We start from the raw sequence: 13,934 nt of genomic DNA on the forward strand, positions 1-13,934 counted from the left end.
TGAGAAGAAGGGGAACTACTAGTCTGACGGTCATAAAGGGTGGATGTGAGGTCTGTCCTATTCACTAGGACTGACTAGTGTTGACAAGGTAACAGAGAAAAAAATAGGGGGAAATGCAGTAAGTATCACTTAGTGATGGAAGGATGAAGGAAGCAAAAGAAGAAAACAAGATTCTGGAAAGGAGAAAGCAGAGAACATGGCTCTATCCCCAGCTGAACTGGGGAAACACCGACAGCTGATGCTGATTCCAGCAGGTGTCAGGTCTTAGGCCTGCAGGGAATAGATGCCCCAGTGTTGTGAGGCTTTGAGAGCACAGGGAGGGAGGGATAAACTCACCTGCAGCAGGACTGGGCAAGAATGGGCTTGGCCTCTAAAACTCATTACAGAGCGATTGGTTATGGCAACATGTAAACTCCAATGTTGTATTATAAAAGGTAAAAGTCTGATTTAAGCAATTGGAAGAACAATCCTGCAGCCCAAACACGATATCATAATCTGTACAAGAAGAAAAACAAGGGACAAACAAAAATATTTGTGAGGCTCAGTAAATGAAGAGAGGCAGGCTCCTCAATGTAACGTACGCCAGTCACCACCAGGCAACCTCTAATCTGACCTGCAGGAATGCCTTCCATAACTAAAATTTCTGAGTGAAATTTTACAGTTCAAATCCTCTCGTGCCCGAGAGAGTTACAGGCTTCCCAAGAACTCTCCTAAAGACCATGCAGAGACTACCCTCAAAACAATCTCTTCATCTGGCCAAGACCAGAGGACAAGCAGGACCCAGTGCAAAGGAGTCACCTCCTGAGTTTGCACAGAAACACAGCCACCCCCCTCAGTTTCTGCTTTGCCCCCAGGAATGTACAGAGAGCTGCTTCATTCCTCAGCAGCAGACAGGATCGCCCCAAGATGTCCAAGGCATGACCCACCTTCAGAAACTACCAATATGCCACATTCCTGGCCATCCTTAGCTTCACAGGTAGATTCTCCTTTCTCACAGACCCCATTAGAGTCGAACATGTAGCACTGCAAACATGTCAGAGCTGAAAAGGCAAAAGCAAGGGTAAAGATTCATTGAGAGCCAGCCTCCAGCTGGAGCTGAGCCTGTGGCTGGAATCAAGGAATAAGAAACAATGATCAAGGAAAGAGCTGGGTGCATGCAGAGCTGACCCCCACAGGGAGGCCCATGACCTTAGAACCTAGGAAGGGATTGGAGAAGAAGAGCCAGGTTGCCCTTCTTCAAATACTGTGTAGGGACAGGGCTGTGAGGAGGAAGATCCAAGCTCTGGTGTGGGGAGCCTGAGCTACCACCTATGACTACATAAGTGCTCCCCAATCACTTCCTTATCTTCATCCTGTGAAGGACCTTCCTTGTGTCATTTCCAGTTCAAACTTAGGCCTGTGCACTGGTAAGACTGAGAAAGAGAACTGAAGGGTTAGAAAAAAGAGAACCAGGACAGAGCTATGACAGACAGGAAGAGGAATGGGAGAGGCCCCTCCTGTGTACAAAGACAGCAGGGAAGGAAGGGGATGTGAGGACCTGGTGATGAAGGGTGTGGCATCACTTATAAGAGTAGTCCAGTCTTGTAACCTGACTCCTCACCTCCCAAAACCCAATACCCTTCAGCAGACTGGCTGCCTACCAGCACCAGGCCCTACCACCTCCTAGCATCTCACCTTGAAGGAAGCCCAGCACAAAGGAAAGGCCCAGCAGGATCAGAAGGAGATTCTTCCCCATAGCAGTGGGATATCAGGTCAAGCAGGCAGCAGGGAGCAGGACAGAGCACTCAAGGCCTCAACAATGCGTGCTTATACGTGAGCTCAGGCTACAAGGGGAAGCCAGTGGAATCCCAAACTAGTGCACAGAGCAGATAGCCTGGGGGGGAAACCTAGATCCTACGTGCTTCGCTATGTCTGCAGACTTCTGTGTCACTGCGGTTCAAGTGCTTCTGGATCCTTGACCACGTATTTATTTCACTAACTTTTGAATGGAATCAATAGCTATGATTTGGAGGAGGGGGAATTGAGACTGGGTGGCTGAGGTGCCTAGAGGGTGCTACACTAGGCTATGACTTTTCAGAGAAGGAAATGACTACCCTCAGCCTGCACGCTGCAGATTTTAGATTCCCTGACTGTGGGAATGGGACATACGTTTAATTGCTCAATAAATCACTGAAACCCAAATTGCAGATTCTCATCTTCCATACAGACTGCAGTTATCTTCCTTGGCGCCAGATGGAAAGAGATCTACAGGGTAAGAAAACGGGTCTTTCGTTCCTGGTCTGGGTTTCCTGTCCTACATCTGGAGTCGGGAAACTCAAAGCACCAATGACAGTGACCATATCTGTTTTCTAAAAACCTCTCCTACCCTGCAAAGAAAAATTAACTCTGCTCCTTTACTACCAAAAGAGATACAACTTCTCCCACCTCCTCCTCTCATCCCTAAGTTGAAGGAATGCCCTTCATATTAAACTACTCTGCAGCTGCCAAATGGTATAGACAGCCATTGTAAAGACAGAAAAGACTCTCCCTTGGAAAGCCCAAACTTAGATGTGGGTATTAGAGCATAGCCCTGCCATGTAAAGGCAAAAAAATCAGGTGATGCCCTCCTGTCCCACTGGACTGTTCTAGTTCCTATCTCCTACAGATGTGACAGAAACTCCTCCATGTGCATCCATGTTTCTGCTGCTCCAAGCAAACCACTCTGAGGCACACCCTAGAAAACACTGGGGGGATTTAAGACTTGTTTTGGTTGGTTGGTTGGTTGGTTGGTTGCTTCTGTTTTGGGGGAGTTTCTTTGTTTCTCTCTCCCTCTCCCTCTGCCCCTCTCACTTCCTCCCTCCCTCTCCCTTTTCAGGTTCAACACCCATGGTGTCACTGTCAAGCATCTCTCGTATTCTTTGACATTGACTTTCTTAGCAATTTCATGTCTTTAATGTCCCCCAAATGCACAACCCAATCATGCTGCCTCTAGCATACGGTCCAAGGTCCAGTCCTGACTCTCTCTTTGTCGCATGGGTCATCTCTCCCTAGACAACTCATATTCCTTGACAATTTCATGTCATCTCCTTTACAAATATCTGCTCTCTTTTTCTCAACAGGTATGTCTTATCCTTTCCCACACCATCTCTGTAAGCCCAGCCAATGGTTTCAGCTGGACAAAGTAGGAAGACAAGTAAAGAGAGGATTTTAAGAAAAACTAAAATTCCAAATCTATATGTATAAAGCATCAAAGAATAAAAATTAGATTAGCAAACAATTAATTAACTTGAAAAAATGTTTCCAGAGCCAGGTTTGGTGGCCCAGTCTAACATCAGCACTCGGGAGGCAGGGGCAGGTGGTGCTCCAAGATTTCAGATCAGATCCAGGTCGTCAAAAGCTATATCACAAGACCTTGGCTCTGAATTAAAGGGAAAAAAGTGTCCGCGTGCCAGGGAGCAGCTCCACAGAGCAGAGCCTGCCAAGTGCACTGCTGTGCAGCCAAGGAGCAGAGGAGAGGCCGAGGGGAAGCCAAGTGCTGTGTGCCAGGAAGCAGCTCCATGGAGCAGAGCCCACCTTGCCCACCTCTGGAGATCACTGGGTAAGAGAAATCTGCACAGTGCAGAGCACAGGCCCACGAGCGGGTCTGGCCACCTGTGATCCAGAGGCACACAGAGGAGGGCAGACTATTCCCCACCGCCTGGACCAGAGCCTGCCTGCAAGCTGGGAGCTGTGGCCTTTCTCAGCAGGGCGAATTCAGCAAATGGGACAGAAAGCATTCTGGCAGTGAAGCATCAGAGCTCCTAGCCTGGGGAAATCTCAGGGAACGGGTGGATCTGTCCTCAGATAACCTCCACCTGCCCTGCGCCAGTCCACAGAAAGCCCCAGTGCCACAAGGTGGCCCAGAACGCTGTGGACACTGTGATCAGACTCAGAGCACGGTCTGAGACCCGAGAAACTACCGGGAGCCACAGACCAGGGGACTGAAATCATCACGGCAGTGAAGCATCAGAGCTCCTAGCCTGGGGAAATGGACGGATCTGTCCTCAGACTCCCTCCACTAACACCAGAATTAACTAACGTCATGAATCAAATGGATCTATCAGATACCTACAGAACATTTCACCCAAACACAAAGGATTATACTTCTTTTCAGCACCCTATGGAACGGTCTCCAAAACTGATCACATAGTAGGTCACAGAGCAAGCTTCAACAGATACAAGAAGATTGAAATAATACCATGTATCCTATCAGATTACCATGGTCAAAGGCTGGACTTCAACAACAGAAATAACAAAAGCCTACACACAAATGGAAACTAGTGGGGCAGGCAGTGGTGCAAGCCTTTAATTCCTGCATTTGGCAGGCAGAGGCAGGTGAATCTCTGTGAGTTCGAGGCCAGCCTGATCTACAAGTGAGTCCAGGACAGCCAAGGCTACACAGAGAAACAAAAACAAAAACAAAAATCAGGGACCAGGCAAGGCTGCCCACTCTCTCCATATCTCTTCAATACAGTGCTTGAAGTTCTAGCCAGAGCAGTAAGACAACAAAAGGAGATCAAGCGGATCCAAACGGGAAGGGAGGAAGTCAAATTATCCCTATTTGCAGATGATGTGATCGTGTACATAAATGACCCCCAAAATTCCACCAGAGAACTCCTACAGCTGATAAACACCATCAGCAAAATGGCTGAATACAAAATTAACTCAAAAAGTCAGTAGCCTTCCTATATACAAATGACAATTATGCAGAGGAAGAAATTAGGGAAACTACACCCTTCATGATAACCATAAGCAATATAAAATATCTAGGAATAACTCTAACTAAGGAAGTAAAGGACTTCTTTCAAAAAACTCAGATTTCTGAAGACAGAGTGAGATGACATCAGAAGATGGAAAGGTCTCCCTTGTTCATAGATTGGGAGATTAACATAGTAAAAATTGCCATCTTACCGAAGAGAATTTACAGATTGATGCCATCTCTATCAACATACCTCCACAATTTTTAATGCCATTGAAAGATCAATTCTCAACTTCATATGGAAAAAACAAAAAAACCAGAATAGCTAAAACAATCCTGTACAATAAAAGATCCTCTGGAGGAATCTCCATCCCTTACCTCAAGCTGTACTATGGAGCAACAGTAATTAAAGCAGCATGGTACTGGCACCGAAATAGGCTGGTTGATCAACGAATCGAATCAAAGACTGCAGAAATGAATCCACACACATATGGTCACTTGATTTTTGACAAGAAGCCACATCTATTCATTGGAAAAAGAGATAGCATCCTCAACACATGGTGCTGGTCTGACTGGATGTTTACAGTAGAAAAATGCAATTAGATCTATACTTTATCACCATGCACAAAACTCAAGTCCAGATGGCTTAAAGACCTCAACATAAAACCGCAAATGTTAAATCGGTTAGAAGAAAGAGTGGGGAAGAGGCTGACACATTGGCACAGGAGACAACTACCTAAACAAAACACCAACAGCCCAGGCCTTACACTCAACAATCAATAAATGGGGCCTCATGAGGCTGAAAAGCTTCTGTAAGGCAGGAGACACTCTCAATAGAACAAAGCAACAGCCTACAGAATGGGAAAAGATCTTCACCAACCCTACATCTGACAAAGGTCTAATTTCCAAAATATATAAAGAACTCAAGAAATTATACAACACCAAACCAAGTAACCAAATTAAGAAATGAGGCTCAGAACTAAACATAGAATCTCAACAGAGGAATATCGAATGGCTGAAAAACACTTAAAGAAATGCTCAACGTTCTGAGCCATCAGAGAAATGCAAATCAAAATGACTCTGAGATTCCATCCTACATCCATCAGAATGGCTAAGATCAAAATCTCAAGTGACAGCACATGCTGGCGAGGATGTAGAGAAAGGGGAACACTCCTTCATTGCTGGCAAGAATACAAACTTGTACAGCCACTTTGGAAATCTCTCTGGAGCTTTCTCAGAAAACTGGGACTAGGGCTTCCTCAAGACCCAGCTATTCCACTCCTTGGAATATACCCAGAAGATGCTCCACCACACAACAAGGGCATATGCCTCACCATGTTCATAGCAGCCTTATTCATATAGCAGAACCTAAAACAACCTAAATGTCCCTCAATTGAAGAATGGATAAAGAAACTGTGGTACATTTACATTATGGAATACTACTCAGCTATCAAAAACAAGAAATCCTGACACTTGTGGACGAATGGATGGAACTAGAAATGATCATACTGAGTTAGTTAACCCAGACTCAGAAAGACTCCCATGGCATATGCTCACTTGTAATTGGACACTAGCCCAAGAGGCATGTCTTGGCTGACAACATCCCTAGGAAGCATTTTCAGATTAGTTTGAGTTCTCTTAGTTTCCATAGTCCCTTTATGCTTGTGTTTCATTCTGTTCTGTGTCTTCAGCTCCTGCTTGTTTACTTTCCAGCTTTCCATACCCAGTGAAACATACTTCCTTCCTTTGAAAAATGCAGCTCAAGGCTTTTAAGCTTATAGCCCTGTGATCCCATGACAGGTCAATACCATCCAAAGCCCTCAAATATACCTTCTCAGGATGGAAACCAGGAAAAGAAAATGAGAACTTCGTCCCATTATAGATCTCATAGAGGGAAATGTAGAGACAAAGAGGGCTAAAACCAAAAGGCACAATGGCCATTGCCTGACAATCAGACTCTGACTGCTTGGAGCCTGACACGGTGACATCTGATTCATTGCCTGAATAATTAGAATCTAATTTCTAATGCTCACAGATGCCTTTCCCCAAATGTGCATACTCAGGAAATGACATGTAATACTATACAATGTATTTACACCACAAAACAGTGAAATACTAACTTCTTAATCTATTCAAATACCATAGCACAGAATAGGCAATTGAAGAGACCAAGTGACCAGTTTCTCTCTCTCTCTCTCTCTCTCTCTCTCTCTCTCTCTCTCTCTCTCTCTCTCTCTGTGTGTGTGTGTGTGTGTGTGTGTGTGTGTGTATACGCGCGCGCGTGTCTGTGTGTGCGCGGCCTGTCCTGCGGTGGTCAAAATATGAAGGTCAGAGCAAAACTTGTATGAATCCATTTACCCCTTCTACCATGTGGGTTCCAGGAACTGAGCTCAAATCATCAGGCTTAGTGACAAATAACTTTACCCACCAGCACCCTAATTGTATAAATTTGAACTTGAGAAGAAATAAGATGACACAGACTGTGAGGGCATTGATCACTAAGTCTGACTACTGAGTTCAGACTTCAGAACCAATATGGTGGAAGAAAAGTATTGAGTCCTGCAGGTTCACCTCAGAACTCGACACACATATCATGACATGTCAACACAGAAACACACAAATACATAAATGTAAGTATCTTGTAATTGAAAGTAATCTATACAGCTTACAGAATTAGTGAAAATTTTTATTTAAAAGGTACACAATGAAATTACAGGGACATCAAACATAATATAGTAAGATAAATATAGACTACAAAAGACATCTACAACATATGATGGAAAGACCAAGACCTATAAGGTCCAAGACAAGGTCAGAAGTGGAATGCTTGCTGGCATGCTCCAGAGCCAGGGTTCAATGAACAGCACTGAAAATCAAGATTAGAATGACTTTTAATATTTGTAAGTATAGAAGCATACATATGTAAACACATATAAGTACACATCATGGCTTATTAATGACTTTAAGGCATTGTAATATATAACTGAATATGTAAACAAGCTGTGTCTCTGTACGGCAGAAAAGCATTACTAGACATATTTGCATTTTCTCAGTTGAGTATGCAATGTGCTAGGGAAAATATAAAAATAAAGATGCAAGCAACATCAACTTCAAATTTATGTAATTTACTAGGAAAAAAATGCTAAACTAGGCAATCTTCCTATGTGTACACAAAATAGAATCAGATGCTGTGACGCTGGAATGACTTCAGGCCGTGTGATGGCCGATCCTACCTATGAACTTCATTGTCTCAAGGATGTCAAAGAGATTCCTCAAACACCACTCTGAGTGTGCCTGCAACAGTTCTAGACATGATTTGGATATGACGTCTTTGACTTAATTAATGATTTGAGCTATGAATGCTTTCGATTTTTGAATAGATTATTAAGAGAGTTACGGGCTGGGTTGGAGAAAGCAGTCACTGGGGTTGTGGCCTTGGAGGTGTATCCTGCCCTGGTCCCTTCCTACTATGCTCAGCTGTGTCCTACATGCCATGATGTCAATAGCTCTGCTCCACCACATCCTCCCACCATGACAGGAACCTCTGGAGTCATAAACTGAAATAGATCATTGCTATGTCATATTGGTTTACTCAGGTCACGGTAGTGATAAACCAGAGAGCATATGTCATCCAGTCAGTGCGTGAGAACGAAGACAGATACCGGAACTGATGTTTCCTAGCCACCTGAGAAGAAGGGGAACTACTAGTCTGATGGTTCATAAAGGGTGGGTGTGAGGTCTGTCCTATTCACTAGGACTGACTAGTGTTGACAAAGGTAACAGAGAAAAAAATAGGGTGAAATGCAGTAAGTATCACTTAGTGATGGAAGGATGAAGGAAGCAAAAGAAGAAAACAAGATTCTGGAAAGGAGAAAGCAGAGAACATGGCTCTATCCCCAGCTGAACTGCTGAAACACCGACAGCTGATGCTGATTCCAGGCAGGTGTCAGGTCTTAGGCCCTGCAGGGAATAGATGCCCCAGTGTTGTGAGGCTTTAAGAGCACAGGGAGGGATAAACTCACCTGCAGCAGGACTGGGCAAGAATGGGCTTGGCCTCTAAAACTCATTACAGAGCGATTGGTTATGGCAACATGTAAACTCCAATGTTGTATTATAAAAGGTAAAAGTCTGATTTAAGCAATTGGAAGAACAATCCTGCAGCCCAAACACGATATCATAATCTGTACAAGAAGAAAAACAAGGGACAAACAAAAATATTTGTGAGGCTCAGTAAATGAAGAGAGGCAGGCTCCTCAGTGTAACGTACGCCAGTCACCACCAGGCAACCTCTAATCTGACCTGCAGGAATGCCTTCCATAACTAAAATTTCTGAGTGAAATTTTACAGTTCAAATCCTCTCGTGCCTGAGAGAGTTACAGGCTTCCCAAGAACTCTCCTAAAGACCATGCAGAGACTACCCTCAAAACAATCTCTTCATCTGGCCAAGACCAGAGGACAAGCAGGACCCAGTGCAAAGGAGTCACCTCCTGAGTTTGCACAGAAACACAGCCACCCCCCTCAGTTTTCTGCTTTGCCCTCAGGAATGTACAGAGAGCTGCTTCATTCCTCAGCAGCAAACAGGATCGCCCCAAGATGTCCAAGGCGTGACCCACCTTCAGAAACTACCAATATGCCACATTCCTGGCCATCCTTAGCTTCACAGGTAGATTCTCCTTTCTCACAGACCCCATTAGAGTCGAACAGGTAGCACTGCAAACATGTCAGAGCTGAAAAGGCAAAAAGCAAGGGTAAAGATTCATTGAGAGCCAGCCTCCAGCTGGAGCTGAGCCTGTGGCTGGAATCAAGGAATAAGAAACAATGATCAAGGAAAGAGCTGGGTGCATGCAGAGCTGACCCCCACAGGGAGGCCCATGACCTTAGAACCTAGGAAGGGATTGGAGAAGAAGAGCCAGGTTGCCCTTCTTCAAATACTGTGTAGGGACAGGGCTGTGAGGAGGAAGATCCAAGCTCTGGTGTGGGGAGCCTGAGCTACCACCTATGACCACATAAGTGCTCCCCAATCACTTCCTTATCTTCATCCTGTGAAGGACCTTCCTTGTGTCATTTCCAGTTCAAACTTAGGCCTGTGCACTGGTAAGACTGAGAAAGAGAACTGAAGGGTTAGAAAAAAGAGAACCAGGACAGAGCTATGACAGACAGGAAGAGGAATGGGAGAGGCCCCTCCTGTGTACAAAGACAGCAGGGAAGGAAGGGGATGTGAGGACCTGGTGATGAAGGGTGTGCCATCACTTATAAGAGTAGTCCAGTCTTGTACCTGACTCCTCACCTCCCAAAACCCAATACCCTTCAGCAGACTGGCTGCCTACCAGCACCAGGCCCTACCACCTCCTAGCATCTCACCTTGAAGGAAGCCCAGCACAAAGGAAAGGCCCAGCAGGATCAGAAGGAGATTCTTCCCCATAGCAGTGGGATATCAGCTCAAGCAGGCAGCAGGGAGCAGGACAGAGCACTCAAGGCCTCAACAATGCGTGCTTATATGTGAGCTCAGGCTAGAAGGGGAAGCCAGTGGAATCCCAAACTAGTGCACAGAGCAGATAGCCTGGAGGAAAACCTAGATCCTACGTGCTTCGCTATGTCTGCAGACTTCTGTGTCACTGCGGTTCAAGTGCTTCTGGATCCTTGACCACGTATTTATTTCACTAACTTTTGAATGGAATCAATAGCTATGATTTGGAGGGAGGGGGGATTGAGACTGGGTGGCTGAGGTGCCCAGAGGGTGCTACACTAGGCTATGACTTTTCAGAGAAGGAAATGACTACCCTCAGCCTGCACGCTGCAGATTTTAGATTCCCTGACTGTGGGAATGGGACATACGTTTAATTGCTCAATAAATCACTGAAACCCAAATTGCAGATTCTCATCTTCCATACAGACTGCAGTTATCTTCCTTGGAGCCAGATGGAAAGAGATCTACAGGGTAAGAAAACGGGTCTTTCGTTCCTGGTCTGGTTTCCATGTCCTACTTATGGAGTCGGGAAACTCAAAGCACCAATGACAGTGACCATATCTGTTTTCTAAAAACCTCTCATACCCTGCCAAGATAAAAGTAACTCTGCTCATTTACTACCAAAAAACTACATCTTCTCCCACCTCCTCCTCTCATCCCTAAGTTGAAGGAATGCCCTTCATATTAAACTACTTCTGCAGCTGACCAAATAGTATAGACAGCCATTGTAAAGACAGAAAAGACTCTCCCTTGGAAAGCCCAAACCTAGATGTGGGTATTAGAGCACAGGCCTGCCATGTAAAGGCAAGAAAATCAGGTGATGCCCTCCTGTCCCACTGGGCTGTTCTAGTTCCTGTCTCCTACAGATGTAACAGAAACTCCTCCATGTGCATCCATGTTTCTGCTGCTCCAAGCAAACCACTCTGAGGCACACCCCAGAAAATACTGGGGGGATTTAAGACTTGTTTTGGTTGGTTGGTTGGTTGCTTCTGTTTTGGGGCGTTTCTTTGTTTGTCTCTCCCTCTCCCTCTGCCCCTCCCACTTCCTCCCTCCCTCTCCCTTTTCAGGTTCAACACCCATGGTGTCACTGTCAAGCATCTCTCATATTCTTTGACATTGACTTTCTTAGCAATTTCATGTCTTTAATGTCCCTCAAATGCACAACCCAATCATGCTGCCTCTAGCATAAGGCCCAAGGTCCAGTCCTGACTCTCTCTTTGTCGAATGGGTCATCTCTCCCTAGACAACTCATATTCCTTGACAATTTCATGTCATCTCCTTTACAAATATCTGCTCTCTTTTTCTCAACAGGTATGTCTTATCCTTTCCCACACCATCTCTGTAAGCCCAGCCAATGGTTTCAGCTGGACAAAGTAGGAAGACAAGTAAAGAGAGGATTTTAAGAAGAACTAAAATTCCAAATCTATATGTATAAAGCATCAAAGAATAAAAATTAGATTAGCAAACAATTAATTAACTTGAAAAAATGTTTCCAGAGCCAGGTTTGGTGGCCCAGTCTAACATCAGCACTCGGGAGGCAGGGGCAGGTGGTGCTCTATGATTTCAGATCAGATCCAGGTCGTCAAATGCTATATCACAAGACCTTGGCTCTGAATTAAAGGGAAAAAAGTGTCCGCGTGCCAGGGAGCAGCTCCACAGAGCACAGCCTGCCAAGTGCTCTGCTGTGCAGCCGAGGAGCGGAGGAGAGGCCGAGGGGAAGCCAAGTGCTGTGTGCCAGGAAGCAGCTCCATGGAGCAGAGCCCACCTTGCCCACCTCTGGAGATCACTGGGTAAGAGAAATCTGCACAGTGCAGAGCACGGGCCCACGAGCGGGTCTGGCCACCTGTGATCCAGAGGCACACAGAGGAGGGCAGACTATTCCCCACCGCCTGGACCAGAGCCTGCCTGCAAGCTGGGAGCTGTGGCCTTTCTCAGCAGGGCGAATTCAGCAAATGGGACAGAAAGCATTCTGGCAGTGAAGCATCAGAGCTCCTAGCCTGGGGAAATCTCAGGGAACGGGTGGATCTGTCCTCAGATAACCTCCACCTGCCCTGCGCCAGTCCACAGAAAGCCCCAGTGCCACAAGGTGGCCCAGAACGCTGTGGACACTGTGATCAGAGTCAGAGCACGGTCTGAGACCCGAGAAACTACCGGGAGCCACAGACCAGGGGACTGAAATCATCACGGCAGTGAAGCATCAGAGCTCCTAGCCTGGGGAAATGGACGGATCTGTCCTCAGACTCCCTCCACTAGCACCAGAATTTAACTAACGTCATGAATCAAATGGATCTATCAGATACCTACAGAACATTTCACCCAAACACAAAGGATTATACCTTCTTTTCAGCACCCTATGGAACGGTCTCCAAAACTGATCACATAGTAGGTCACAGAGCAAGCTTCAACAGATACAAGAAGATTGAAATAATACCATGTATCCTATCAGATTACCATGGTCAAAGGCTGGACTTCAACAACAGAAATAACAAAAAGCCTACACACAAAAGGAAACTAGTGGGGCGGCGGTGGTGCAAGCCTTTAATTCCTGCATTTGGCAGGCAGAGGCAGGTGAATCTCTGTGAGTTTGAGGCCAGCCTGATCTACAAAGTGAGTCCAGGACAGCCAAGGCTACACAGAGAAACAAAAACAAAAACAAAAATCAGGGACCAGGCAAGGCTGCCCACTACTCCATATCTCTTCAATACAGTGCTTGAAGTTCTAGCCAGAGCAGTACGACAACAAAAGGAGATCAAGCGGATCCAAACGGGAAGGGAGGAAGTCAAATTATCCCTATTTGCAGATGATGTGATCGTGTACGTAAATGACCCCCAAAATTCCACCAGAGAACTCCTACAGCTGATAAACACCATCAGCAAAATGGCTGAATACAAAATTAACTCAAAAAAGTCAGTAGCCTTCCTATATACAAATGACAATTATGCAGAGGAAGAAATTAGGGAAACTACACCCTTCATGATAACCATAAGCAATATAAAATATCTAGGAATAACTCTAACTAAGGAAGTAAAGGACTTCTTTCAAAAAACTTCAAATTTCTGAAGAAAGAGTGAAGATGACATCAGAAGATGGAAAGGGCTCCCTTGTTCGTGGATTGGGAGAATTAACATAGTAAAAATTTCCATCTTACCAAGAGCAATTTACAGATTCAATGCCATCTCTATCAAAATACCTCCACAATTTTTAATGCCATTGAAAGATCAATTCTCAACTTCATATGGAAAAAACAAAAAAAACAGAATAGCTGAAACAATCCTGTACAATAAAAGATCCTCTGGAGGAATCTCCATCCCTAACCTCAAGCTGCACTATGGAGCAACAGTAATTAAAGCAGCATGGTACTGGCACCGAAATAGGCTGGTTGATCAACGGAATCGAATCAAAGACGCAGAAATGAATCCACACACATATGGTCACTTGATTTTTGACAAAGAAGCCAAATCTATTCAATGGAAAAAAGATAGCATCCTCAACACATGGTGCTGGTCTGACTGGATGTGTACAAGTAGAAAATGCAATTAGATCTATACTTCTCACCATGCACAAAACTCAAATCCAGATGGCTTAAAGACCTCAACATAAAACCACAGATGTTAAATCGGTTAGAAGGAAAAGTAGGGAAGAGCCTGACACAGGAGACAACTACCTAAACAAAACACCAACAGCCCAGGCCTTACAGTCAACAATCAATAAACGAGGCCTCATGAGGCTGAAAAGCTTCTGTAAGGCAGG

The 13,934-nt window shown here is 45.1% G+C and overlaps 2 protein-coding genes across 2 annotated transcripts; both read right to left on the bottom strand.

Annotated features, from left to right (window-relative positions):
* Positions 1–370: 370 nt before the first annotated feature.
* Positions 371–1,735, bottom strand: LOC127198781 (prostate and testis expressed protein 14-like). The gene is made up of 3 exons (XM_051156807.1): positions 1,675–1,735; positions 927–1,040; positions 371–495 (listed from the first exon to the last, which is right to left on the bottom strand). The coding sequence occupies exons 1-3, from the start codon at positions 1,733–1,735 to the stop codon at positions 371–373; spliced, it is 300 nt and encodes a 99-aa protein (XP_051012764.1).
* A 7,038-nt stretch (positions 1,736–8,773) lies between these two features.
* On the bottom strand, positions 8,774–10,139 carry LOC127198780 (prostate and testis expressed protein 14-like). Its single transcript, XM_051156806.1, has 3 exons — positions 10,079–10,139; positions 9,331–9,444; positions 8,774–8,898 (listed from the first exon to the last, which is right to left on the bottom strand). The coding sequence occupies exons 1-3, from the start codon at positions 10,137–10,139 to the stop codon at positions 8,774–8,776; spliced, it is 300 nt and encodes a 99-aa protein (XP_051012763.1).
* Positions 10,140–13,934: the final 3,795 nt, after the last annotated feature.

The sequence above is a fragment of the Acomys russatus genome, chromosome 14 (genome assembly GCF_903995435.1).
Source record: "Acomys russatus chromosome 14, mAcoRus1.1, whole genome shotgun sequence".
In the NCBI taxonomy this organism is placed as follows: domain Eukaryota; kingdom Metazoa; phylum Chordata; class Mammalia; order Rodentia; family Muridae; genus Acomys; species Acomys russatus.

Bases quoted from the DNA above. Each gene is read 5' to 3' on its own strand.
- LOC127198781 (XM_051156807.1), bottom strand. From the start codon at position 1,735: ATGGGGAAGAATCTCCTTCTGATCCTGCTGGGCCTTTCCTTTGTGCTG. The intron at 1,041-1,674 runs GTGAGATGCTAG...TTGCCTTTTCAG, and splicing joins TGTGCTGGGCTTCCTTCAAG to CTCTGACATGTTTGCAGTGC. The intron at 496-926 runs GTGGGTCATGCC...CTTCTTGTACAG, and splicing joins CATATTGGTAGTTTCTGAAG to ATTATGATATCGTGTTTGGG.
- LOC127198780 (XM_051156806.1), bottom strand. From the start codon at position 10,139: ATGGGGAAGAATCTCCTTCTGATCCTGCTGGGCCTTTCCTTTGTGCTG. The intron at 9,445-10,078 runs GTGAGATGCTAG...TTGCCTTTTCAG, and splicing joins TGTGCTGGGCTTCCTTCAAG to CTCTGACATGTTTGCAGTGC. The intron at 8,899-9,330 runs GTGGGTCACGCC...CTTCTTGTACAG, and splicing joins CATATTGGTAGTTTCTGAAG to ATTATGATATCGTGTTTGGG.